The sequence below is a fragment of the Hypomesus transpacificus genome, chromosome 14 (assembly GCF_021917145.1).
Source record: "Hypomesus transpacificus isolate Combined female chromosome 14, fHypTra1, whole genome shotgun sequence".
Classification (NCBI taxonomy): Eukaryota; Metazoa; Chordata; class Actinopteri; order Osmeriformes; family Osmeridae; genus Hypomesus; species Hypomesus transpacificus.
The window spans coordinates 16,708,733-16,736,625 of NC_061073.1; the positions used below are offsets into that span (position 1 = coordinate 16,708,733).

A 27,893-nucleotide genomic window follows, 5' to 3' on the forward strand; every position below is an offset into this window, starting at 1 on the left:
AGTTGAGATGTAGATTCTGCCATCAAGTCTGTTTTAGAAGACATCGACAGCGCATTAATTTTGAAAGAGAAACAGAGAAACGCGATCAAGGCATTTGTGGATTGAAAATATGTTTTTGCCTTCCTTCCTAGGGGATTCGATAAAAGTTAACGTTGCTCTGATTGGTTGTAGGTCTATCCAATTGAGCGAAGAGGCATTTTTGTCCGGGTTTGGTTGAAACACGCCCCATAATCACAGCCCAATGGAGCGGAATTAGACTCATATTCTGACTAGAATTATGAGTATGAAAACGTCAGGCTAGAGAACTTCCACTCTCTCGAAACTTTCGGCTTCTGAACTGGTTGAAGTTCCACTCAAGGTTCCATATGAGGGTGCTCACAGGCGAGTGCAGAATGAATGGAGGTCTATGGAGCTATACCCCTCAAAATCCACTTTTCTCCCGATATCATTTTTTGGCTAGTAATTTGAATGTTGCATTCGAAAGGGGAGGCAAATAAAATACACACTGCTTGGCATTAGATTTTTTTCAAGTCACTTTTTTGTTTTAAAAGCCTTTTAAAATGTCAATTATGTCATACAATCAGCATTCATTAGCAGAATGCTAGCATGTTATGGGCAACAACGACTCACCCTGTAAGAAATCGAAAGGACATAAGTACTCGTTCATTCAACTTTCAACCTATAATCCATGTTGAACTTGCAAAAACTACAATCAAATCTGAGATTTCTCAACAACAATCAGGCAAAAGAGACAGCCATCTAGCTCCATAGACTCCCATGCCTTTTGCACTCGCCTGCGATCACCCCCAGTGGAACTCTGGTGAAACTGCAACCAAATTCGGTACAATGGGGCTTATGGAGTGGACCAGAGACATAGAAAAATATATTAATTTTTCTATGGCTCTGGAGTGGACGGGCTCTGGGTGTACACAAGGCGCAACTTGCGGGCCTGAAAAATGCCAATGAGGAAGTGACGTAAAGTGCAATTCTGCTGATGATCGCCAGTAGCCAGGTCCTAACCAGACCCTCATACATTTCATTTGTACAGAGGGTCTGGGATCGCTCCATTGACAAGCATTCACTTCCTTGAAGGCTGGTATTCTGTTGAAGTTTAACTATTGGATCTGCCCAGAGCCACTCTGATCTGCCATAACCAATCGTTAGCGTTCGCCTTAGCCAACTCTTTCACAACGGAGCTAGCTGCCGTAGCTGGAAAATGAAACTTTTCCCGATCCCCGTGGGGAGGAGGGCCACAACATCATGACCACCAACAAAACTCAGCAAGGATTGTTCTTGCTCCGGCTTTAACTTATGGATATTCGGCAGCGTTGCCAAAACCGCAGAATAGCTTCGCTCGCATCTTTCTCCGCCGCCATTACTGTACTACAACTCAAACTAGTGCATGACATCAACGTCATCGTTCTCAGCCACTCCCTCTGTTTGCTGATTGGACCTACAAAATATTTGTTTCTGAAAACCAACTGATGCACTGAAATCCCAGACCTAGTACAGAAGCAAAATCCAAATTGAGCGGAAGTACGTAGGAGGGCAGAGCCAGGCTAGATCGCCAGGGGCTGCCTCCAAAAAAGATTGACTTTGATTGACAAAAATAGCCAACTTCTCACCTGAAATACTAAGTCAAAAGAAAATTGTCCACAATTCATCATGGTGTCAGTAGCTAGATCCCCTTCTTCTTATCAGTGAAGATAAGTGGTCCATCTGAAAATAATTTGATAATTAAAAATTTGATAATTAAGTATAATATTATCAAGTATTGATAATTTGAGGTTCGTGTTGTTTTTGAGGTTCATGTTGTTTAATTGTATCTTGTTTATTTACATGCTCTTATGGTTCTTCCCTTTGGCACTTATTTGGTTTTTCATAATGTATGCTGCATGTTTTGGCTACCCGCAATGTTTGGAGCTATCTCGTTGTTATGATCAGTGACCTATGCACTTTTGTAAAGCTCTCTCTTGGAAGTCGCTTTGGATAAAAGCATCTGCTAAATGCATAAATGTAAATGTATGTAGATCAAAGACCGGTATATATGGGGTGGCGGTTCTGGCTTGATTGACAGGTCCCGCCTGGAGTGATTTGGACAAGTGTGGATCTTCTCAATGGAAGCTAACAATGTTTGAAGCGACTTCGCACCAGAGGCGTTGTTAGACATAAAACTCTACTAGGGGGAAAAAACCCTGTTCATATCCCTTTTTTTTCTTTCAGGCTTGCTGCACACAATGCAAGGGGCTATAGAAACTCCCCTTGCTTAACCCACTATACAACAGTTCAGGGACGCAAGTTTGATATCAGCAGTTCTTTGATATATATTTTTTACGTTAATTTGAGCGCAAATACAGTTTTTTGAGCTTCATGTAATATTGTTTTCATGTTTAAGTCAAAATAAGATGATTGGTAGGCCTATCTTTAGTTTTTGAATGTTTTCTTAGCCTACCTCACTTCTGACTTGTGTGCCGAGTCCGACACCTGGACTTTTATGTGTGTGTTGCAGTGGCTATTTGGCAAGCTCAGAAGAGCGCGCTGACATGGAACTCTGCGTGCATCGGTTTGTGTTTTCGGTTAAACACTTTTACAAGCGTTGATTGGCATACTACATTTATTGTTCCGGGATTATCAATCTAAGTTAATGCACTGAGTAATAAAGTAAATTGTTAAAACTCAAACTTTTGATTTTCCTAGGGCAAAGCAGATTTATACTGGGGCAAAGCAGATTTATACTGGGGCAAAGCAGATTTATACTGGGGCACAGCAGATGTATAGTGGGGCACGTGCCCCAAGGGTCTAACGACGCCCCTGCTCTGCACGGTTTACTAGCCAGGTGCATAGAGGCAAGTAGAGGAGAAAGACCGTTAGCGAGGTGGTTTCTCAGTCAGATCCGCCCAAGGACCCGCCCTTCGCCCCTCCAAAGATGGTTACTTCCGGCTCCAAAAAACCAAGATGGCGACCAGGAAGTGTAAAAATCAAGGCTTCAAAACGGGCTTTCACAAACCAATGGGTGACGTCACTATGGCTACGTCCATCTTTTATATACAGTCTACGGACGAAAATGAACATATGCACAACTGAAACTCACAAAAGACACTTTTATTTAAGAAATAAAAAAACGACATTATGTATGAAAAAAATACAAAAATGTATTATGTGGCCTACTAGCTTATCTTAAAAAATGCAAATGCATAGCTACAATACATGCATGTACTAAAGCTACATTTAACTATCCCATTGAATAATTCATATGGAAATTAGCATCACAAGGATTAGGAAACATTAAAGTAAAGTTTGATCTTTTGACGGATCACTGACATCCTCATTTAACAGGCTGGGCGTGTTAACATGATAAATTTAACTGAAGCTATAACAATAAGTTACACAACTGAAGGAGCAGAAAATAAATAACAATGTTGCAGAAATACTGAGAGAGCATAAGTGAAGGCATGACTGAAGAATGTTTGCTTGAAAATTACATTCAATCTAATTCACTTAAATACAAAATTGTTTATAAAAAATCCATAACAGGCTATTTAACCAACTAAGAAGCAGTCAGTTAAATGGCAAAGCTGCTGAGATTCAAATAAATATAAAATAAATAAGAGAAAAAACTAACTCCTTCAAGGAAATGATCCACCCTGTGTATTTACAAAATCATTCCTCATCTCCTCTTGTATGGATGAGTTAAATAAAGCATAATATGCTATTGTAGTGTTATTTTCTTTCTGTCCGGCAGGCCTATCATTCCATACCCAGAAAATTAGTTGGTGCAAAATCTTACTAGGTGCAAAATCTTTCAACTGTCCATAGAAACCTGTATTGATTTGAAATGGGTGAATTTAAGTGTGCTTTGGCTTCTGTTTGATAACTTAGTATATAGTGACACCCTTGCAGTGCTCTTTGTGAAGAGACAATGATTGAACATTTCACACTGAAGCTATTACATATTTTTTTTGAATTATGAATGTAAAGTTGCTGAGTGCACATTCATTATTATGCATGTGTACCAACAAAACCTCTATTGAAATTTGAAGCACTTACATAATATGAAAAAGTGAAAAAATTCTCTCACAGTTTTAAGCTCAGAGAGAAGGATGTTTGGAGAGAAACTGAAGGTTGAGTTGTGTATTTTAGGCTGTTTTGCTGTGTTTGTGGAACTGACCTTTTTTTTTTTTTTTCTTTCTTTAAAAAAAATACTTTGTAGTTTCAGAGTTGTGGAGTCTGATAGGTAAAAGACCAATATACAAAAAGACATTTCCTATTAAGGCCATGCAACAGATTCAATTCATGCTTCTGAGGGGATAGTTTACCCTCGATGAGAAGGCCTTTTCATCGTTCATGCAAAATGTACCATACTGTATGTGAGGCTCATAGACGTGTTATTGCTTATCCTGCCAACATACTGACTACTAGTGTTGCCTGTCACTCCACATTAAGGCTGGTAAAATTGTTGGTGCTGTGAATAGGCCTTGCTTGTTTAAACTGGGACCAAAATACAAATATATACAGGTCATTAGAACTATGTACAAGATAGATAAATATATGCTGTAAGTGAAATGTAAAAGTATAAAACGTTAAAATAAAATACAGCTGTATATTTCCAGCCAATGACCAGTCCAGCATTTTCATACAAAGGGGAACACCTTGAGGGCTGTGATGAACATGTAGGGTATTAAATACAACAACCATAGAGGGGAAAAAACAGGACTCCATATGGCTCATCAGTTCACAAGATACAAAACACAAACAAACAGAAAGAGCACTAACAAAACACACACAAAACAGAAAGAGCACTAACAAAACACACACAAAACTCCCAAACTATTTCAGCTGCCCGTCTCCAGGACCCCTCCACTGCTCCTGCTGCTTTATGGTCTGGAGCGTTCCCATGGTGACCTGTTCCTGAGTGAACAGGTTCTTCTGCAGCTGCTCCTCCTCCTCTGGAAGCTCCTCCCCTCTCAGCTCCTCCTCAACCAGCTCCTCCAGCACCTGGAGCTTTTCTCCTCCCACCTCCTCAACCTGTTCCTCCAGCACCTCCACCTCTTCCTCCTCCTCCTCTTCATCATAGCCATCCTCTTCCTCAGCCTCCTGCTGCTGCTCCTGCTGCTTTCTACGGCAGCAGGGTTTAAAGAGGTGGGGGTCGATCAGCACCTCCCCAAAGCGGCCCTTATAGATGATCCCACAGCACACCCTCTGTCTGAGGAAGACATCATGATTTGAGACACATCTGTGCAGGACTGGCATGAGATCAATTCATAATTAAGAGCTTATATTTCTTTACTCAGTGTGTGAATCTGGTTCTATCGAGCACTAAAAACAATACTGTGATTGTTGAGTAAAATAGAATATACTATGATTTTAATGATGCCCAGGGAAAATCTGCACTGTTACAGCACTGTTGACAAGCAATCAAAAATATATACCCAATACAAACAATCCACTATAAGCCCTACCTCTTCCAGTATGTGAGGTCCAGGAACGAAAAGACGGGCGAGCGGCTGGAGCCAGGAGAGAGCTCAGCGTCTGAGCCTTCGTCAGAAGGGCTATAGCTGGGGGACTGGGCCGGGGACATGCTGGATGTGGTGCTGTGGGCATCAGAGTCTGGGCAATGCAGAACAACACAGGCATGGGTACTGTTAGGTGTGGTAAGGGCTGTATCATTTCAACCCTAATCTGAAGGGAGATGCTTTGTGTGGTCACGTGACAAGAGGAAACTCACTGATTCTCTTCAACTCTTTCTGCAGCCGGCTGATCTGGTTTGGCCTCGCACGCTTGGACAGAGGCTTGATCTTCTTTGGTCTGGAGGACAGCTTCAGACTGGGCCCACCTCGTGCATCAACAACCTGCAGGGGAATGGAGTTATCAGTATTCCCTCAGGGGAGCGGAGTTATCAATATGTAATCCTTCTCAGGTGATACGCCAGTTTCAGTATCCTGAGAGGTGCCTACATGATTCCAGTTCTTCTTGGACCCAGTGGGCAGTTTCTTCCATCGCTTCACCAGTAGAACACAGGCGTTACAAATCTCTCCAGTCCGAGTTTCACACAGACTTCAGGGGATGAGCAAATGCATGGTTTGGTCAGTTTAGTGAAATAAAGTACTTGTGTTACTGAGAAAGATAGTAGAAAAAGATAACCAAAATTGAACCCAGAAATCTTAGTGCACTGCATCTATGAACACATTATCCCAAACACATCACTACAACAACTACAAAAGCTGTGTGTCTCACCCAAAGCAGCTAGTGAAGTCCTTTTCGTACCGCTTACTGTCGGTAAAGCGCGAGCTGGAAGACTTGGCGCGGCAGATGCAACAGCCGTCTAAACTCCTGTACATCTTCGGCTTGTGAAAGCCAAACATCTTTAAAAAGCGCACGGACACATACTAAATCGTCTGAAGGGGTGGTGGATGGTAAATTACATTCTAAAAAAGTATTTGAGCAGTAAACTAATATTTTATCATCCGCACACAATATTACGCCACAAATAGGCTACTGATGAAATTAGGCATTTTGCGGTGCTTTGACCCAAATGAGGGAACTAGGTCAGCTGTCTGCGTGTCAGACAGATCATGTCATCCCGCTGCGCTGAGATTGTCTCCCAAATTGTGCACGATCCAACAACATAGCAAAATTATTGTTTGGGCTCCTATAGGCTCATTTTTAATTAATAAAAAATGTGTAGGCTATGCATAAAATAACGTCTGGATACAACCGAAAGAGCCTACACGTGGGGCTAAACAAAAAGCAGATTTTAAATGTTTTATTTTATGTTACATTTTTTTTTATAACTGTTCTAGATTCACTATTGCATAGGCTTAATGCTGTCAAAGGTAACAATTTTGTAACGCCCAAAGTAGGCGTCTAAATCTATAGAAGAATCATGCGGCAAAACCGTGTGCCGCGCCCCCAAGACTGTTTTGCCAACTCGGCGGCTGTCGGTCTCCTGACACAGAATGCAGTGCCACAACCACACACTGTAGCCGTAAAAATACAGTATGTGACGTAGCTCAACATGGCAACACACTTCAAAGGCCGGGGGGACGAGGGAGGGGGTGTAAGCTAAACTGAGGCGGCGGGGAATATTTTTATGAATCCGTTCGAAATTAAAAGTTACAAAAAAGCATGAGGAGGAAACCGTTTTTGTATACATACATGAATATGTTCGATAAAAAATAAAAAAGTAGGATATTTTTATGGTGAACAGTAGCCCAAGCCTTTCTAACCAGTAGGCTACAGTAGACGGAGCATCGACAAGTTCACCGCCCACTTTCGCGAGGAAGCATGGCAAACTAGCAGCCTCATGCGCACCCATTTTATGTAGTACCCGTTCAGGTCAGAATTCATCGGCCCTCTGTGCTCACCTGAACTTGATTCTGATATATACACGAGTTAGGTCAAAATTGTCCACTGAACGGTATTCTTAACGGATCTGGGCAAAATCGGTCTTCAAATCGTCGTGTAATGTCATCTTAACCCTTTGTTATTCAAGTGATGCCGCGTCACTGCGCAGTCCATTTTTAACCCCAAACACGCACGAAGTTCAAAGATTTGCGTTTAAACTTGCCCTGTGCTGGTCTGATGGTGTCATTGTATGTATTTCCGTCCGTCTATCGTTACATTTAATTTTATGTGTCCATATGACAGGAATCTTTTGCGTGCTTGTGCAAATACTCTTCAGCCATGGGTGGGCGTGTGAGGTGTGCTAACTTGATAGCCATTTCTATCAGGATAAAGTCAAGGACTGCAGACAAACGTTCAAACACAAAAACATAAGGCATAGGGCCTATGTCGATCTGAATATATAATAACAAACTAAACGGAACAGTCAAACCCACTTAGTCTCCCTGTTAAAACATTTGCCAAATCCTTCAGTGTTAAAGCAGTTTGTATTATCAAATACATTTGCATTGCCTACGTTAGGAGGCAGGCGCGGGGACCCTTGTTTGCTTCCACCCTACAGAAGTCAACAAACACTATTTCACAGATTTACTTTCGCATGTCGAAAGTAATAGGGTATAATTGAAAACCATTTTTAAATTAAAGTACATTTGTATTCAGATGTGAAGCGGGTAATTCTCACATGAAGATTTAATTGTTATCCAAGCAGTCAACTCGGGTCTTGTTTTGAATGATGGAATAGAAACCAGACACCTCAGGCTATAGAACAGCCTACTTGTATTTAAAAAGGCACACTACTTGCTGAGACAAAATAAATATGTTGTATGCTTACCTTAATGCAAGTCGGGCGTAGTTGATACAAAGTAATAGCCTTTGAAATGCGTTGTAACGGTGTAACTAGTCTCCGGATACAGCAGCATCAGTTCGCGACCACTCTCTTGTTGACGTCTCGATGCCTACACGACTGGATAGTTGTAGACCCTACTACGCACGCGCAACCTACACGCCTCCATTTTCTGATTTTCTTCAATCAAATCCATTTACATAAAGGCATGACGTTACACTGCGTCTGCACTCTGCTAGCCTTATAAGGATGGGAACATTGCGCGGGAATGGGGGGCTTGGCTCCAGTTGCTAGGGCACATTGGAGAATGTAAGCGGAGAGGCGGAGCCTGTCGTTTTACTATGGTACGCCAGATGGCTTGCATGGAGCGACCCAGCAAGGGTTGCACATCATTAAACGAATTTGAAGCGTCGCCATGATAAACAAACGTGTCAAATCCACAATAAACCTTTAACCATGTCTACTGGTATCTCATAACCCTAACCCTACTGGTATCTCATACAGGCCAGGCTGCTAGCTTAGACACCTGTATGATCTTCTATAGCAATTGTCACCATGATGTTCTCATAAGTATAAATAAATATCCTTCACACATTTTACTATATACTTTAATAAACACATTGTTAACACAGAAAATAACAGTGATAATTATTGCTGAACCTAATCCACATTCAGATAGCAACAATAACGCCAACACCAATAAAACAAATTATGATGGTGATAATAATAAATAGTATGTTTGCTGAGTTTGCTTGACATTCTGTCATTCTGTGAGTGCTTGCAGGGCAGTTCAGGAGACAATTTATTATCTAATTAAAATTAGTTCACCCAGAGATGAGTAGAATTTCACCACAATAACTATTTAGTTTTTCAACCACCCATGAATTAATTGTGGCTCATCAAACATAGTTATGGAAAGAACAGGACACAGCCTGGATATGGTGAAACAGTATGATAAATGTACACTTCTCCAAAGCCTTAATAATAAATTAACATTCACTATTTGACAAGTAGTACAGAAGCATTTTCAGTATTTTATTAGCATAACGATTAAGACCCTGTAGTTTGACGCATAAAGTTATAACAGATTTACAAAGAAGTCAGGAAATAGAATATATCCAATAGTCAATAAACAACATATCTTAGGACTGTGAATGGAAACATGTTCTCAGTAGACGTACTCCTCAACCTTAACCATCCCTGTGCACCCATGTCCATCCACAGCATGTGTAACTGGACGACCACAGCTTGTGGAGCTCACAGCAGAAAGACAGTTTGGCCATGCATAAGGAGTAAACAGTTCCAGTGGCAGCAGAGCCAACAGCAGGACGTTGACGGAAGCTAGTGTAAGGTGCAGGGGGGAGGGGGGGGGGGGGGACACATGTGCCTTCCTCCCCCCTCCATCACAGAATATCACAGTGTGTACAAACAGGAATGTCCACTTCTGAGGTCAAACCAGAAAGCTGTAAGCTTCCTCTGATCTATTGGCCTCGTCAACTGCCTCGTGGTTCCTTCTGATCACTTCTTGTCCCGACATGACCAACCGTCTAGTGAGAATTATACGCAACAAACAAAGCAGTCCTGGCTGTGTCTCAATAGTGTGCTTGGCTGAGTCAGACCAACCATGCATGGCTGGGTCTCAATAGTGTGCTGTGATGTTCTCTTCTTTCTCCTTAATTAGGACAGTTCTGAAAGTATCACACTATTGACAGATATTCCAAGGGCTGGTATTTAACTACTCCTCAGATAACTTCCAATATCTACACACAGTAGATTTGTCACCACACCCTAATGGAGGTAAGACTGTAGCCTCCATTTTTAAGTGCAACTCCAAATCCCGCAATCCTTGGCAACAGGGTTAAAGCTCCAACCCCTTGACCAGGGCCGTCTCTAAAGTGATGTTGAAGTCTTGGAGGGTGTGCAGGAGACGGTAGAGTGCGTGAAGAGCAGAGCCGTCACGGAGAAGGGCGCCCTCCTCATACATGCGCACTGTCAGGGGACAGCCTGCCAGCAGGGGGAGCCACCGAGAGAGCAGCCGGTCCCTGCCAGGGCACACAGGTCAAAGGTCAAATCAGGCTCAACAGAGGGTGATATAGAAAAGACAGAGATCCACAATGATCAGTACAGTGTTTCTTTGTAATTGAAAGCCAAACGCTACTAAGGGCTACGACCAGCATGTATCCACTATGAGTCACCCCACCAGTAGCCACAACTGGACACAGTCAGTCTAACCCCTGTAACCATGGCAGCACTGTAGCCAAAAACACCCAGGCGGTAATGGAGAGTGATGGAACTGGGTCAGCCAGGGGTGGGGGTGGTGAGGCAGTGCTGCTGCATGCCTCTGTTTGGGGGCCATCGCCCACCTACTAATGACTGGATACTTGAGCAAGGCTGCCATAGGTGTCCCACTGCTGCTTGAACTTTGACCTCTTGACACCTGACCCCTCACCTTACTCCCAGGCAGACCAGTAGCTGGAATTTTCCTTCCTTGCCAATGTTCCTTTGCGAGCTGTTGATGGCATGGGCGTAACGACACAGTGAGTCCCAGACCTCAGTTGAACCCTGCAGGTCGCCCATCTGATCAGCCATCTCCATGGTTACCACAGCCTTCTCTGTTGGAGTGATAGTATAGCATGAGTTCCTAGCATCAGGTATACCATAATAACTTGTCATCAGGAAGGATGCAGAAGGGTGTGCAGTTCTATGGCCCAGCACTAATAAAAACAAGACTGGTAGCTGAGTTGACCATGATAAAGACAAACCTGTACTACTGCATAGTCCAGTCTGGGTGGGTCAGTATCAAACTACTGGATTTACAGCACAACTTAACCATGACAAACCACAGAAATAATACATTATTTACGTTTGAGACTGACCACTAGATGGAGACATAAATATGACTATATTGTAGGCAGGAATGCAGATGAGTAAAGATGGCACCCTAGCTGTAATCCATTGTCCCTAAGCACACACGCACGCACACACACACACACACACACACACACACACACACACACACACACACACACACACACACACACACTTACCCACAAAGTCCCATATGAACACAGTCCTCTGGAATAGGCGACTGGACTTAAACCCATGTAACAGAAAGTGTTCTAGAGAGCGGACCAGGCCTTCCTCCCCACACAGAAGCACTGTCAGGTTCCCCCTCTGTGCAAAGACAAAACACGTACATGAAACACTCAGAGACTGCAGGTAGGTCTGTTCTGATATCTGCAATTGAATTAGCTAGTGTTGCTATTGTTGCTAAATTCAATACATTTGAGGGGGCGGAGCTTCAGTTTTTTTTCATTAGAATTTGGATGGGTAGTTAACAACACATTCTTCTGTGGTGTGATGAACTTAAACTCATTTTCAATTCCACTTGACAGGATCTTTAAGCAGCAGGCTCTAGAGACACAGACAGGTCAGGGCCTGGAAAGACAAGTGGGTCAGACCAGGACTGGGACACATGCCAGACACAGGTTCTTCTGTGTCATGCAGACCAAACATCTCTCTCATCTCTCTCTCGCAGACCAGACAACAGTTCTCTGCTCATCCAGACTCAGAGCCAGTGGTGGAGGTAGCTGAAATCATCTCTGCACAGATCGTTTCAACCTCTCCTGGATATGTATATCTAGTGTCTTTCAGCCTAAATAAAGATGTAATCCCATAGTCTCTCAATCACAAAAAGATACACAATTCCACACACCTCTTGCTCTGGCTTGTGGAAGTGCTTAATCAGGTTGTTCATTGCCTCCCTCAGGGTCTCTTGCACCTCAGTTGAGGTCATTCCTGTGCAGGATGGATGGATGGGAGGGAGGGGGAGAGAGTGAAAGACAATAGGGTGAAGAAGAATGTCTAACAGAGTGTAAATGTGTTTCTGAATGTGATGCTTACTGTTGCGTCCTCCCAGTGCTCCCAGTCCAGTGCGTCCGCTCTGCGGTGGTGAACCCAGCTCCAGAGGAGTCCCCGCCCCCCTCCCAGCATCCTCCTCTCCTCCTGGGGACACCAGCTGACCTATCAGGACCCTCTCCAGGCTGCCGTCACCCACGCCTTTACCCAGCCATCGGCCACAGGGGAACCTGGGGAGGGGGCAGATGACCTGAGTGTGATCTTCAAACAGGACCAGTGAGAGTGTCCAGGGTTGGGAGGGTGGGGGCTTGCCTATATAAGTGTCCAGTGTTGGGAGGGAGGGGGGAGGGGGGCTTGCCTATATAAGTGTCCAGTGTTGGGAGGGAGGGGGGAGGGGGGCTTGCCTATATAAGTGTCCAGTGATGAGATTGTACACAAGAACACAGTCCACCAGACACTTGGCCAGTAGACCAGAGTTCTCTTGACCCAACTGCAGAGTGCTGAGTCGACCCAGGTTCTTACACTGTAACACACACACACACACACACACCCAGCATAAGAACTTGCGTACACAGTCAGTGTCTCTTCACTATATGGATGCATTTAGAAATGACAGCTTTTACTTGTGGTTCTGTCAGAACACAGGGAGCTCACCTGGAAGTAGATCTCCTGGATGTTCCTGGGGATATTTCTGACCCCTGAGTCACCTAGCTCCCCCGACACACACACCCACGGAGTGACTGTCGTCATGGCAATGCTCAGCTTCTTCATGGGCATGATGACAACCCGGTATGGTATACCTAGAGGAACAGAGCGACAGCAAACACTCAGAAAAGATGAATTCAAACCTAATTGAGGCAGGGATGTTGATGTGAACCACTTGTGAGTGAGTATGTGTGTGCGTGTGTTTGTGTGTTTGTGCGTGCGTGTGTGTTTGTGTGTGCGTGCGTGTTTGTGTCTAGACTTACTGACAGAGGTGAAGCAGCGTGTGAAGCAGAAGTAGTCCACTGTGTTGAGGGACAGCAGGTGGAACAAGAACTGCTCCCTCTCCTCCTCACTCAGCAGGAACGCATGAGGCTTGTACAGCTGCCTATAGGAGAGGCACACATGGTAACATACTGTGTACTGTACATGTGCACATACAGCTGCCTGGACGAGATGAACATTTACATTTATTCATTTAGCAGACGCTTTTATCCAAAGCGACTTCCAAGAGAGAGCTTTACAAAAGTGCATGGGTCAGGCAGACATGTTAACATACTGTATACTGTACATGTGCACAGCGTTGTGGGTACCTGACGAGCTCTTGGTTAGCCAGTAGGTCTCTGAGGTGTGGAGAGAGCATCTTCTTCTCAAGAGCCAGCTGGATCCAGGCCCGAGCCCTACCCACCTCTGAAAGACTAGAACTCATGGCCTGGACGAACCTGGGAAGGGCAGACTGTTAGCTTTGGGCCTTTGCCTGTTGCCTAGGGTTTGATCTAAATGAAGCATGTTGAAAACAGGTTGATTTCCATCTCCTCTCCGCATGGTGGGTTAGGGTTAGGGTTAGATGGTGGGTTAGGGTTAGGGTTAGATGGTGGGTGGGCTCTCTCTACCTCATATCCTGCAGGCAGGACCCTCTGTACGCCAGCCCCTCCTCCAGCCTGCCCTGACCCACACCATCAGATACTGTCACCAGGAGACAGGATCAAAAGACAGGGTCACACCCCATGGTCAACACATCCACCATCACTGAGTTGAAATGTTAACAGTAGTCACTGGTGGTGAAGACTGGTCAGCAATGTTCCCTCTGATTGTATTCCGCACTGAGCAAATAGAAATCTGTCTGAGCGCAAACATCAGTACTCTGAGCAAAGTTTGCAGAGAACTTCGCTAGCTTCTTCATAGCTAAATATATCAGAAAGCTTCACCAGCCAACCTGGACCATCACTTGTGTCCGTTTGAACAATTTCATCGAGCCATTCGTGTTTTAAAACTGCCCCTTTTTTTAATGCCTGTAAAGGTAACATTCCTGATTTTCGTTGCCAGTCAAAGCTTGAGCAGAGCCCCAGGGTCGTCGTTTTGTTAAAAGCCTGCATCTAGAGTGACATTGAAATGTATGAAGTGGGCTTTGCCGCATTTGGCCGATCAACTGAACATCTATTTGTTTTATAAAATAATGATTTAAAAAATACCGATTTTATTTTGTGCGCGGTCTGAAAAATCTAGTGCGCAGGCACACAGCTTAGAGAGAACATTGGTGGTCAGTACTAGATACTAGTAGTGAAGAGTGGTCAGTACTAGATACTAGTAGTGAAGAGTGGTCAGTACTAGATACTAGTAGTGAAGAGTGGTCAGTACTAGATACTAGTAGTGAAGAGTGGTCAGTACTAGATACTAGTAGTGAAGAGTGGTCAGTACTAGATACTAGTAGTGAAGAGTGGTCAGTAGTAGATACTAGTAGTGAAGAGTGGTCAGTAGTAGATACTAGTAGTGAAAGGTTTTGGACCTGGGGACAGGGCTGGAGGCTCCATCTTGTCTTGGCAGGCCTGGTAGTAAAGAAGGTGGGACCAGAGAGCCGACTTCCCCTGTACACAACACACCGTCTGACACACTGTCCACAACAGCATAGTGTGTGTCTGTTTAGTGTTGTCACAATACCAACATTTGGACTTCGATACTGATACCAAGTGAAGTATTACGGTACTCAATACAGAAACAATACTAATGATTTCATAATTTAATGGTTTAGTCTTTTATTTTCAATTGGAACTTTTACAATGTGTATAGAAATTTAAGTATAAATAAAATGTTATCATACAGCGTAACAGGCTATTGTTGATTATCCAGTACAATAGGCTATAGTTTATTAGAGCCTGCAACAGAACGTAAAGGGACTTAAAAAAACGACTAAACTAAAATAAATAAACAACTTTCCGAACAAGAGAAAGCTTCTGAAGACTTAACTGCTTGGGTTTCTGATTGGCTGATTGGCTGGTAGGTGGTAGGTGGTAGGTGGCATTTAACACACAGACAACTATCAACTCGGCCGAAAACTTGAGTATGCCTGCGTCTCGTCTGTTACATGTATACAGCTGGACAAGTTTGCTGGACAAGTTATGCCTTATTCCTCAGCGGGAGAAATACAAGGTGTTGCGTGAGAGCGTGTGAACTGGTTGAAATGAGTGAATCTCATGGCGAATGCGAAGGACCAATAAAATCTCTGAAAAAATACATGATATAGACCTTAAAGTCTGCAAGTGATTGCAACTTAACTAACAAGCAACAAGAAATGTACCTCATTCCGAAAGAAATTAGGTAGACTATAAGCGCGCGATGATACAAATCACATATAGCTCAATCTAGCAACAGGAGAAACCATCATGGTTTTGCACCAGTACAGTACCAGTACACTTGTACAGTACCGGGGTGGAGTACCAGTACAGCGTGAAACACTACTTACCTGTTTGAGCTGTAATCCGTGTGCCCAGATTCTCTCCAGCAGGTCACAGAGGCCGTGTATGAGGGTGTTCTCCTGCAGCCCAGCAATACTGGCCTCACCTTGGCCCTGCTCCATACCATGGCCACCCATCCTCTCCACTAGCATACGCTTGGTCTGTACACACACACACACACACACACACACAGTCTTCCTCATGGACAGAACACTAGCTCTATCTATCCATGTCAACACACTATGAGGCAAGGCCAAAGGTTGAGTGTAAAAGGAGGTGGGAGGGTACTTACCTTCAGACAACACTCCCTCAGCAGCCCCTCCACAAAGTCCCGGTGGGTTTGAGTGACAGCCAGGGGGGAGGGGTCTAGCAGCGTGGACTGTTGTAGGTTCTTCCTTCCCAGTGTGTGCTTCTATTGGATGAACCAAGAATGAGGCATCGCTGATGTCTTGGCTGCTCCAAGAAGGTTCTATCTGTCTTATTTAATGTGTGTGTGTGTGTACCTCTCTCTGGTCATTGTCCAGTGCTGAGGTTTCAGTGATGGGGGGTCTCAGTTCCACCCTACGAGGAGTGGCACCCCGACCAGACCACCTGCCCACCACCCCACAGCACACAGTCAAAGGCATTCCACATCTGGGACATCAGTATGTGAGCACGTATAAGGGTGTGTTAGAGAGTGGGATTGATCTCATTATGAGACAGGTACATGGAGGGCATTTACACTTGTTAGATTATGGTTAGGGTTAATGCCACACACGTTAGGAATAGTGCGTTTGTGCGTTCCCTCACTTGTTGGTGTTGTGGCCTTGCGCCAGAACGTCTGCCTGCAGACAGGGGAAGCAGCCAGGCTGGTGGCGGCCCTGGCCGATGCGCATGTTCAGCAGGTGGGGGTGGAGGGCTGTGTGGTCCACCTTCAGCAGACGCCGCTCGATGGTCTGGGCTGGGGACAGGAAAAGAGTTATGCCTACTGGAGGGTTAGGGAGGGCTGGGTTAGGGCTGGAAGGGACTATACAGCAGCATCAGGGACACGCTCATTCTCATATGTAGCCTGGGTATAATCTGTCTTTGTAATGTGGTAGTATGTTTAAACTGGAATCCGTTTGTTAGGATGTACAAATCTTTTGGAGGAAAATATTTTTTGTCAATAAAAAGCTGTATTCAAATATCACCTTTTGAAACGTGTCATGAACAAAGGGGGGGGGGGGGGGGCGGCAGAAGAAGGGAGATGCAAAGACATTTGGAAAGACAGGACACTAGTGAAATATAGACGGAGAGAATTTTTGAGAAGGAGACAGCAACGAAGTTGTGGGGAAATGGAAAGGGGGGAGCAAGGGAGAAAGAGGGTGTGAGGGAGAGAGAGATGAGAGAAAGTTCGGAAAACAGAGGGAGTTGGAGAGAATGTGAAGAAAAGTGCTGCACTTGGCAGAACTTCAAAAGCAGAGAGTTTGAAGCATTCATTATAGCACACAATGTACCATCCCTCTCCATCCCCCCTCCATCCCCCTCCATCCCCCCTCCATCCCCATCCATCCCCCCTCCATCCCCCTCCATCCTCATCCATCCCCCATCCATCCCCCTACATCCCCCTCCATCCCCCTCCATCCCCCTCCATCCTCATCCATCCCCATCCATCCCCATCCATCCTCTTATCCTGGGCCGCTTATCACCATCCCCCCACACATCCACTCATCATTCTCTGTAGAGATTCTGTCTTTCCAAGATTGTTATTGAACTAGTAATGTCCTCCAAGATGGGCTCTTGGTCTCGTATGACATAATGGCCCCTTTTGAAAGCAGACCTAGAGTGTATGAGTGAGTGTGTGTGTGTGTGTGTCTAGCACCAGTTAACCTGTACAAGGTTACCTCACATGCCTAAAAAATACCCACCTGACTCATGGAATGTGGTGCACTTCCTGTAGCGACGGTTGCTAGGGTCCTCATCATCCAGGTTGTACAGCCGCTCCCTTTCAAGGCGTCCGTCAAACAGTCGCTGCGTAGGCTCCTGGCCAGCCCAGCGGGACGTCACCTTCCCTTCCACCAGGTGGGAAAACATGGCTGTCTCCAGGAAGCAAGACAGGAAGTGCACATGGCTCGCAGGCTGGGCCGACAGGAAAGCGCTCTGACATGCAAATGCACAAGAACGCAAACACACAAGAAGTTAAATGCACAAACATGTACCAGAATGGTTAGACAGTAACTCAAACACATTTAAACGCATTCCACACTAAGCCAATATAGGTCATTCTGTGTCTACACATGTAGGTCTTGTCATGGTTACATCTAATGTGAGGATGACGCCTGAAGCTTGTTACCTTGTCGAAGCAGCTGCTCCCCTCCCTGTTGCTCAGCCAGGACTCCAGGTCTGACACGCTCTGGATGATGAACTCATCGTATCTGTTGAACATTGCTGAGAAGCGGCATGCAAACACCTCCCTCAGCTGTGCGTTCAGCTTGGCCGACCTCAGCTCCTCCTCCTCCTCAAACGGCCGTCCTAACACCACTCCTCCCCCAGTGTTTGTGGCCCCTCCAACTCCACAACTCTTGGCCAGCGCCTGCAGCCTCTCCAGCACGGCCAGCTCCTCCCCACCCAGGTTCCCGTTGCGCTTGTCCTCCATCAGGTCTTCCAGGACTAGCCCGCTGAGGCAGGGAGGGGCGGGGGTGAGAGTGGTGGCGGGGGCCCTGTGTGGTTGGAGGCCAAAGCGCATGGTGGCGGGGGCCCTGTGTGGTGGGAGGCCAAAGCGCATGGTGGCGGGGGCCCTGTGTGGTGGGAGGCCAAAGCGCAGCAGCACCTCCCTGAGCTCCTGAAGCAGCTCTGCCTGGTCGGGGAACAGGGGCAGGTCTTCTGGAGGCTCCACACCATGCTGATCAATGTCCACAAAACACAAGTTGGCCTGGGGACAGAGAGAGACAGGCTGTGTGGTCAGTTCTGGGGTGAGGTGTGTTGTGTAGGGGTTAAGATAGAGGTTAAGATCAGTCCAAGGTTACCAGCAGATACACACAGCAGATACAGTACACACAGCAGAATGCTGGACAGAGAGCTGACTCTTAGGAAGTGTATTGATAGCAGATCTGCCAGACTCAGCAGGTGACCAATCAGCAGACAAAAGAAAGTGACCTCTGATTGGCTGGACTAACCCCACGGGAAGATGTTAGATGGGGGAGGAGCAGCTAAATGGATCACTCTGTCCCATCCACTTTCTGCTGCATCCCTCTTTTTCAATCCCTCTCACCGTCCCATCCCTTTCCTACAACCTCTTCCTTCTCTGTCATTCCCAATCCTATCTCAACATCATTGGTTTTACCAACATTTGATGCTGCATTACATGATAAATCAGAATCAGAATGGAATTTATTCGCTATGAAAGTTTGCACAGACAAGGAATTTACAGTAAAGGACTCATTCACAAGCTGTCAAAACAAACGAGTCATAGACATGAGTCATTGTGAGGCTGTGGGCCTCCACTAGCTAACGCCACCCAGGCACAGTCCATTACTCTGAGGCAGGAGGGCAGGATGCTGCCTCTGAGGCAGGAGGGCTGGATGCTGCCTCTGAGGCAGGAGGGCAGGATGCTGCCTCTGAGGCAGGAGTGCTGGATGCTGCCTCTGAGGCAGGAGGGCAGGATGCTGCCTCTGAGGCAGGAGTGCTGGATGCTGCCTCTGAGGCAGGAGTGCTGGATGCTGCCTCTGAGGCAGGAGGGCAGGATGCTGCCTCTGAAGCAGGAGGGAAGGATGCTGCCTGGATACCCGGTCCCACATACAAGGCTTTTGTAACTGCTCCACTTACAAACTCTTGATTACAACATTTTATCTCTTCTCTCATAGCCCCCATTCAGCCATGTTGACCTAAATTACATCATAGTAGAAAAACTCAGCATGATAGATCAGCTTCTAAATCTCACATCCTATATTAACAATGCTGCAATGTCTGTGGTATTTCAGTTCTTTGCACTGCAGCAGGACCAGAGAGGGTGAATAGTTGAGATGATTGTGATCATGTCTCCTCCAGTACTATCTCCACTGTCCAGTTTGTTCCCAGGCTCTGCTCTCTTATCCTGCCTAACCCCTAATGTCACAGAAATAACTGGCTATTCTAAACCCTCATTAATTATTCACTTTCTCAGATTTTTCTAGAAGTCTAATGTGCTCAGACTCTCTCCCTCCCAGCACTCACTGACGCCCTCTCCTTGTCCTGCTCTCTAGGGCTGCGCCACTTCACCACTGCTGGGGCGAGAAGGCTACGAATACATCATGAGGACAGAAGAGAAGAAGAGAAGGGGGCCGGGCCAGGGATGCTGGGATGTCAACACATCAGCAAGCTAGCATGACCTTCAATAATGACCTTCTAGAATGCTTATGTATTACAAAGCCTGGCTATTAAAATATCTGTTTACTGGAATGTCTGTTTTTAGAATGCTTGCGTATTAGAATGTCTGGTTTTAGAACGCTTGCGTATTAGAATGTCTGGTTTTAGAATGCATGCTATGGTACGCAATCCCAACACAGGGCCTCACCTCATGAGCCAGGTGTAGGGAGGAGCGGGTGGTGCCCTCTACTCGCTGGACACCCAGGAGGAAGGGTACGGGCGCGTCCAGTAGGTGGAGTAGTGGAGCGGGCAGGATGGGCAGGTAAACGTGCTGCCACTGGAACGGAAACAGCAGCGTGCTCACACTCTCTGCCACCGTCATCAGGCGCTGGTAGTCTGAAAGAAACAGAAAAGCAACAAACGTATACTTTACTCCACACAATATCCTACCATACTACACTGAATATTAGACTGAAATACAATATTTCTATATTACAAAGTATTTTACAAAAACGAAATTATACAAAAACAACATTATGCTATACTCCAACCAACAAACAATAGTATATAATAAACCATATGATACTATTCTACAAACAATACAATATTAGCCTACAAACCATATTCCTGAGATTGAAATGAGACGCTTACCTTGTGAGTAAAGCAACACTTGAGTCTCCAACAGCAGGCAGGTGAGCAGCTGGACCAGTCCCTCCACCCCTAGCAGGGCACAAGTCTCACCCAGGGGGTAGTCCCCCAGAGGCAGCTCCTCCGGGCCAGGCCGCTGGACCACGATGGGCCCCTGGACCCCGTGGAAGCGCAGGGAGCGTCCAGGCGGAGGGAGGGGCACCTCATACAGGATGTTGTGGACGTAGCTCTCCAGGGGCAGGGGCGGAGCCGAGGGGGAAGCAGCGGCCAGGTGCAGCTGAGACAGGAAGCGTCGGGAGGCCTGCAGGAAGGGGAGGGGAGTGAGGAGGCAGAGGGCTTTGGAGACATAGAGCGCGTCCGTCTCCTGGTCATAGGAGCCAGCACAGCCCACACAGGACGAGTCAGTGTCCGCCTCCTCTGTGCTGCTGGCCAGGGAGTCCAGACTGGAGGAGGAGGGAGAGGAGGCCGAGGCAGAGGAGGACGAGGAGTGGTGCTCCACATGGTGCATTTGGTAGAGAGTGTGCATCGCCGTGGTGATTTGGACGCTCTTAACCTCCTCGTAGTATGTGTGGACAAAGCCGTAGCAACGCGTGCCATCGTCACAGGAAACTATGAAGGAGTGGAAATGAGGCTCCAGACTGTCTGCTTGAGTCCGAAACAACAGACCCCTGGGCATGCAGAGCTGGAGAGGGAGAAAGAGGGAAGGATGGACAGAAGGATGGAGGGAGACATGGAGAGAGATGGAAAGAGGGATGGAGAAAAATAGACAGATGGAGGGAGAGATGGAAAAAATATGGAGTAAAGGATGGAGAGATGTATGGAAAAAGGGATGGAGGGAAAGATAGAAAAATAGAAAGAGCGATGGAGAGAGAAGACAAGAAAGAAGGAAAGTGACACACAGTGGAGAGGGAGCAGAAAGGGAAGTTAGATTACTGACACTCGACACTGCTGCTATTCTCTCCCTGACGTTCTATTCTGACAGACACATGCCTAGCCTCAGTCCAGTCCTGTGTTCCTCAGAAGGACATTCAAAACAAGCCCTAGATTTCCAGAATGTTGAATCAGTTCATCTAATTTAGACTGTAGCATTATCTGGGGCTTCCATCAGCTAGCCTTGTTTCTGTAAAGCATCCAAATATGAGAAGGCCAAATAAAGATGTCAAAAGTACACACATCCTCAACGCAAGTGGAAGTACCGATTCTCATGTTTAAAAAGACTGGTAAAAGTTGAAGTACTGACTACACTTTTTCGCTCAAGTTAAAGAAGTGTGGGCTCTGACATATACTTAATTAAAAAGTAGCCATTGCTACTACCTGTTTTAGTGTCAGGTTTAGGGTTGTCAACTTTGACTATGAAATACGAGACGAAAGGTGGACTGCCGCAGCAGTGCGTTTATGGTTTAGTGTGAATATACAGTGTATTGTTTTAAGCCATTTGTCAGGATAGCTAATTGGCTATATGCACACGCCTGTGACACGTATTTCCGGAAAAAATATACAATTTCCATCTCAACCCTACACTCAGATGGTTGGCCTGTCTTTTACAATATGCGGAAGTAATGCGTGGATAGTGAATTAGGGTCAAAAAGATTTGCAAGCGTAAAACTGAATATAAATGTGGAATATAGATTTGTATCTTCGAAATCCAATTTTCAAAAGCGGGAATTACGTCTGCATATTGCATAAGTCAGGTAGCTAGCTGGGGACAAATCAATAAGGCCCAATATCAGGGATGTCCCGGCTAATACGAGACAGGTAGCAACCCTAGTCACACTGGTAACCTTTTTGTTTAGGTCGGTTGAGGGGCAGTTCTATGGGCATATGTGAAGCCCTCTGTGACATGCTTGCGTGTAAAAAGGGCTATCCAAATAAATTTGATTTGGTAACTGGACCTCACATCATATTAATACAACAATTTAAAAATACACTATAGGAACGCAGCGCATTCACCAGGAATCCTGGTGATGTGAAATTAGTAACAAGCCTGGTTTGAAAATGTAAGATGTAGAAAATACAGATATTTGAATTAAAAATGTAAGGAGTGAAAGTAAAAAGTTGTCAGAAAAAAAGAATTGTAAAGTATTGATACCAGACAAATCTACTTAAGTACGGTAAGAAAGTATTCGTACTTAGTTACTTCCCATCTGTATTTTTAGGTTAGATTGTAAATTAGGGCTACTTATATTTTATTTTTTATTCCCCTTAGTATTAGCTAGACCCCCCTTAGTATTAGCTAAACTTTGCTCCTTTTGTATAGTTAGTCCACATATTTAAGTTTCAATATTCCTATATGTTTAATGTATGCACTTCCCTGCCAAAGTAAATTCCTTGTTTGTGCAAACATTCATGGCGAATAAAATCCTTCTGATTCTGATCTCTGGAGAAGTCCAGCATTTGCATTGAGATTATAAACCTTTAGAAGGAGGGAGCATACACACAGCCCCATTGGCTGTCAACAGTAACACATCAACTTATTTAAGGTTCAGATGGCTGAGCGGTTACGAAATTGGGCTATTAATCATAAGGTTGCTGGTTTGATTCCCGGCCGTGTAAAATGAAGTTGTGTCCTTGGGCAAGGCATTTCTAGCCTGACGTTGTCATCTCATAATTCTAGTCAGAATATGAGTCTGAGAACTCTCTGTTGGGCTTTGACTACAGGGCGTGTTTCAAACGAGCCTGGAAAACAAATGCCTCTTCGCTCAATTGGATAGATCTACAACCAATCAGAGCAACAGAGTATGTGACGTATGTTAAGCACCGCATAGTTGTTGTCAACAGAACTAAACTACAAGCAGACTTGAAGTATGCTTGAAGAATGAATACAAACAATTTTTGCCGTGTTGTAAAATTAATTTAAGGGTAGGGAGAGTACTTTCACACGGTCAACCTTTTTGAGCGAAACAATAAAGGGCAATGCATATACGAAGTTCTCCGTTTAGGATTACAACTCCATCGGGGCCAGCTGATAAATTAAACTTTTACCGAATCCCGTAGGAAGGACGGCAAAAACATATTTTCCATCCACAAATGCCTTGATTGCGTCTCTCTGTTCCTCTTTCAAAATTAATGCGCTGTCGATGTCTTCTAAAACAGACTCGATGGCAGTATCATAACATCCCAGATCTCCAGCGGTAGCCATGTTTGTTCAAAACGAATTCAACTTAAGCGCTCTTTTGTGACGTGGGTGATTACGTTACTGTTGATCATCTGTCCATCATCGTATAAAGCCCGCCCTGGCAATTTAATTGGTTCGCCCAGATTCTGGTTTTCTGTAGTTGGTCCCCAATACAAGACCCTCCAGACCCAACTTCCCGACCAAATTTTTTTGGGGGCGGGGAGAAGTTGGGCTGGCAGCCAGGCTAAGGCATTTCACCCTACTTGGCTATAGGAATGTGCCTGTACTTACTGTAAGTCGCTCTGGATAAGAGTGTCTGCTAAATGAAATTGTAACTGTCCTTTCCTAAGTTCAAATTCAAATTTTCATGGATATCAAGTGAACGTTCTAAAACAGGTGTGAAAATGTTGTTGGTTTGTGTGTGTTTTTTTCACACATGCTACAAGTGAATATGTCTGAAACATATGTCTGTTATGCATGTGGCTCTCACCATGTTGATGGCGTCCGTGTTGAGGGGCCCTCTGTCTGGGCTTTGTGGGTAGTGGGCCAGAACCTTGGACCTGAAAGCTCTCTGGATGGGGTTCTGCTCAAAGCCCTCCGCTGAGCCAGAGAGAGCAGAGAGGACAAGGAGAGAGATGACATAGACAGGGAGAGAGAGAGGGGGAGAGGATATAGACAGGGAGAGAGAGAGAGAGAGAGAGAGAGAGAGAGAGAGAGAGAGAGAGAGAGAGAGGACATAGACAGGGAGAGCGACAGTGAGGCACAAAGATGAACAAATCAGCATTATGATTCAAGGACAGAAGGGAGAGACGGGTGACCTTCATCTCTGGGACACAGAATCAGAAAAGGAGAACTGCATCCTAGCTGCTGGGGTAGACAGGACAGAAGAACAGGAATAGCTTTTCATCCTGGTGCAGTACAACTGGGAGGAAGAACTGGACCCCGACAACCACTATGGACAAGTTCCTTGTCATTTGTAATGTTTGACTGTTGCTGTATTTTCTGGTCACAATGCAGCACACACACACACACAGTGTAGTATCTGCACTGCACAGTGCAGTGTACCTTTGCGCCTGTACACACAAACACAACATTAGGACTTTGACCAGTGTATTGCCCTATCAGCCCAATTCTCTTTGTCCCCTGTGTAAACTTCAGGTGTGTGTGTGTTTGCATTTGTTTCTGTCTGTTTTTAACAAAGTGCCTTTTCCTTCATCTCACTCCTCCTGGCGTTCCCTGTCAGCTTCACAGGCCTGTAGAACAATCAGGAGTGACATCATGTATGACATCATGTATGACATCAGTGCCATGCCAGGGACCATCAGGAGTGACATCATGTATGACATCAGTGCCATGCCAGGGACCATCAGGAGTGACATCATGTATGACATCAGTGCCATGCCAGGGACCATCAGGAGTGACATCATGTATGACATCAGTGCCATGCCAGGGACCATCAGGAGTGACATCATGTATGACATCAGTGCCATGCCAGGGACCATCAGGAGTGACATCATGTATGACATCAGTGCCATGCCAGGGATTCCCTGGTGGCAGTATGAAGATGAGGAAAACTTTCATCAGAAAGTCTCCACATACTCATCTCCTCTGACGCATGCCGTTGTTCAGCGTGTGAAAATGCACTACGTTACCATGGCAGTGGCCTTGAAGAGGTCCATCAGCATGGAGCTCACCAGTCACTGCTTTACGCCTAGTCAGCTGACTCACACCCCCCCCCCCACGCCTGTGCCCATCACAGCACACACACACAGATCTACACAAACACACAAGGTCCTCAGGTCCTCACCTACACACACAAAGTGACTATACATCACAATACGATAACATGGACACAAAAGAAGGGTGAATGAAAGACCAGGGAGAGGAAGAAGGGAGGTCGTGAGAAACAGAGGATGTGTGCGGGGGAGGGGTGTTTGTTTTGATGCGCAGATGAGAGCTTAAATGCTGCCCTAGTTAGACTGTCACTACTGTTCTCCTGCAGAGCATCTCCACCACAGCAAACAAGCACACTGCACCCCTCTACACACAACCACTGTTCGGGGAACACTTCCATTACTAACTGCTGTGGTGAAGCCTAACATCTGGAGTCAAAACAACATACTAACGTGTTCATTTAGAAGATGCTTTTTATCCAAACTGAGATGAAAGAGGGGATTTTAGCTAAATGTCACAAACCAGCTCGGAAAGTGACAAGGAAGGGTCCAAGTCCCGGGAATTAGGATATCAAAGTACATTTATACATTTTAGAAGACGCTTTTTTTTATCCAAAGCGTCTTCGGATAAAAAGTAAAACTAAACATGTATTAAACAAACATTTTCAGAGCCTCAGAGCTTCAGCAATTCAGAAGAGAATGTGTGATTATAGGCAGCAGACAGCCTTGTATGGAAAGGACAACCACAGAAGATCGTCTCTGCATTCACCAATTACAAATATACATTCAGATAAAAGGAAAGTATTACATTATTGATATTTATTCCTCAACCAATCATAGATGAGAAAAACAGACAACATTTCACAGACAACATACACAAGGAGGACAAGGAAAATGACACACATACAATTGCAGTGCCCCTAATGGAGACATGAGCTGCTGTTACATAAGCCGTTGAGTGAGAATCAGTGCAGTCACACCAAGCAAGGAGACAATGCCACCATCCTGACTAGACCAGATCCACCATCCTGACTGGACCAGATCCACCATCCTGACCAGAATTAGCAGAAGCTGTCTTTATATGATCAGGCTTCTTTGTAATTGGCAGGGTTGGTGTCACTGACAGACCAACAGTTGGTGATGAATGATCGCCAAATGTATACTTACAGCCTCACTCAAGGGTGGGGTCCACATGACCAACACAGTCCTCACACACACACAAACAGACGTACACAGAAGCACAATATACACAGATGCTACACTACACACAAACACACTACAGATATAGAGAGCTGCAGGATGGACATGGCCACAACTCTCACATACACACCCACCTCACTCACTACCAAGCACTCCCACACAACAATGTTCCTGTGGCAGTCATCGCCATGGCAATCAGACACCAGCTCTGCATCCCCCCCCCCCCCCCCTCCATATACACAGTTTGAGTATATGGAGTTGAAAGCCCACTCTGTCATGAAGCCTCAGACAGGTCATTACGATGGTCCTTCTTCCACCCACCATGGCCATCCAGACTGATGCTCATCTTTCATACATATCCAGAATCTTCTGATCATTATCATGAATAACAGTCCAAACCTATTTGAGCAGGACGCCACAGTAGCTTTGCGTGGGTGCTTTGTTATTTTAAGATGGAGAATATGATATAAATGTAAAAATGATGGAGAATATGATAAAAATGAAAAATAATTATGATGTCGCCTAATTGGTAATCGCAAGACATTGCCACAATAGCATCTAAACATTAGAACGATGCTCGAGGCTCTTCCTGACGTCAGATCATTTCCACCTCAGACCTATATCTTGACATACACCTGCAAGATCCAATTACACACTGCAGTATTAAAATTGTACATTTATAGATAATATTATTTAAATTAGGTTTTTCCGAATGCTTTAAGCTAGTGGTAGTTTGTCTCCGAAACTTGAAAAAATTGACTGTGACAATGGAAGCAAAAACTACTACTGATTAATCGTTAGAATTACCTGATAATTCGTCGGGCTCCAGGCCAGTCTCTGTGTCGATTCCACATACAACGAAGTAGTGGGCAAAGCGGCACGAAGCCGTTCCCAAACCAGAAGTAACCGCGCTCATCCTCTTTGTAAATGCAGCTACGTCTGCTTCGGATTTAAACACGCTGAATTTTCATCAAGTGCAGGGTAAATTATATAAAAATGTAAATTCGATGTCTGTTCTTTTCACAAACCCCTCTTGAATTCTCGTTGGAGATGCAAGGGTGGATATCCTGTCTCCAGTCAACAACACGCAGTGATTCGGTCAGCGCGAGACTAGAATGTTTTGAAGCGCCCCTCGTCTCTAGAACACTATCCATTGTTCCAAAAGGGGAGGAGAGAGAGTAGGAGGGAGGGAGATATGTTAAATATTATAATATGGACTAATGATTTCAGGTTCACAAGCACTTACTATTGTTCTAACGATGACTGCGAACGATAATGGCCGGGTTTCCTAGATTCGTTAAGAAGCTCTAAACGCTAAGAGCTTCTTAATAACATTAAAGAGCGCTGTAGAACTCTCTTAATACGTTCTTAAGAAGCTCTTAGCGTAAGAGCTTCTTAACGAATCTGGGAAATCTGGC

The 27,893-nt window shown here is 45.2% G+C and overlaps 2 protein-coding genes across 6 annotated transcripts; both read right to left on the reverse strand.

The window, feature by feature from the left end:
* Nucleotides 1-3,081: 3,081 nt before the first annotated feature.
* On the reverse strand, nucleotides 3,082-8,397 carry LOC124477320 (SIN3-HDAC complex-associated factor-like). Its single transcript, XM_047035064.1, has 6 exons — nucleotides 8,234-8,397; nucleotides 6,235-6,362; nucleotides 5,955-6,054; nucleotides 5,726-5,849; nucleotides 5,460-5,607; nucleotides 3,082-5,203 (listed from the first exon to the last, which is right to left on the reverse strand). The coding sequence occupies exons 2-6, from the start codon at nucleotides 6,360-6,362 to the stop codon at nucleotides 4,828-4,830; spliced, it is 876 nt and encodes a 291-aa protein (XP_046891020.1). The 5' UTR covers nucleotides 8,234-8,397; the 3' UTR covers nucleotides 3,082-4,827.
* A 449-nt stretch (nucleotides 8,398-8,846) lies between these two features.
* LOC124477311 (DENN domain-containing protein 5B-like) lies at nucleotides 8,847-27,621 on the reverse strand. Of its 5 annotated transcripts, none has more exons than XM_047035042.1 (21): nucleotides 27,283-27,621; nucleotides 24,093-24,202; nucleotides 20,491-21,169; nucleotides 20,048-20,235; nucleotides 17,849-18,427; nucleotides 17,424-17,655; nucleotides 16,327-16,477; nucleotides 16,041-16,128; nucleotides 15,830-15,949; nucleotides 15,546-15,698; nucleotides 14,592-14,670; nucleotides 13,699-13,771; nucleotides 13,399-13,527; nucleotides 13,072-13,193; nucleotides 12,758-12,903; nucleotides 12,508-12,626; nucleotides 12,149-12,333; nucleotides 11,961-12,043; nucleotides 11,293-11,419; nucleotides 10,695-10,857; nucleotides 8,847-10,287 (listed from the first exon to the last, which is right to left on the reverse strand). In XM_047035042.1, the coding sequence occupies exons 1-21, from the start codon at nucleotides 27,389-27,391 to the stop codon at nucleotides 10,104-10,106; spliced, it is 3,819 nt and encodes a 1,272-aa protein (XP_046890998.1). In that variant the 5' UTR covers nucleotides 27,392-27,621; the 3' UTR covers nucleotides 8,847-10,103. The 5 variants fall into 5 exon arrangements, with proteins under 5 accessions (XP_046890998.1, XP_046890996.1, XP_046890997.1 ...); XM_047035040.1 differs by having other exon boundaries at nucleotides 16,041-16,170; XM_047035041.1 differs by having other exon boundaries at nucleotides 16,327-16,501.
* Nucleotides 27,622-27,893: the final 272 nt, after the last annotated feature.

Bases quoted from the DNA above. Each gene is read 5' to 3' on its own strand.
- LOC124477311 (XM_047035039.1), bottom strand. From the start codon at position 27,391: ATGAGCGCGGTTACTTCTGGTTTGGGAACGGCTTCGTGCCGCTTTGCC. The intron at 21,170-24,092 runs GTGAGAGCCACA...CTCCCTCTCCAG, and splicing joins ACACGGACGCCATCAACATG to CTCTGCATGCCCAGGGGTCT. The intron at 17,656-17,848 runs GTAACAAGCTTC...TTTGCATGTCAG, and splicing joins GGAGCAGCTGCTTCGACAAG to AGCGCTTTCCTGTCGGCCCA.
- LOC124477320 (XM_047035064.1), bottom strand. From the start codon at position 6,362: ATGTTTGGCTTTCACAAGCCGAAGATGTACAGGAGTTTAGACGGCTGT. The intron at 5,850-5,954 runs GTAGGCACCTCT...ATTCCCCTGCAG, and splicing joins CCAAGAAGAACTGGAATCAT to GTTGTTGATGCACGAGGTGG. The intron at 5,204-5,459 runs GTAGGGCTTATA...TGTCTTCCTCAG, and splicing joins GACCTCACATACTGGAAGAG to ACAGAGGGTGTGCTGTGGGA.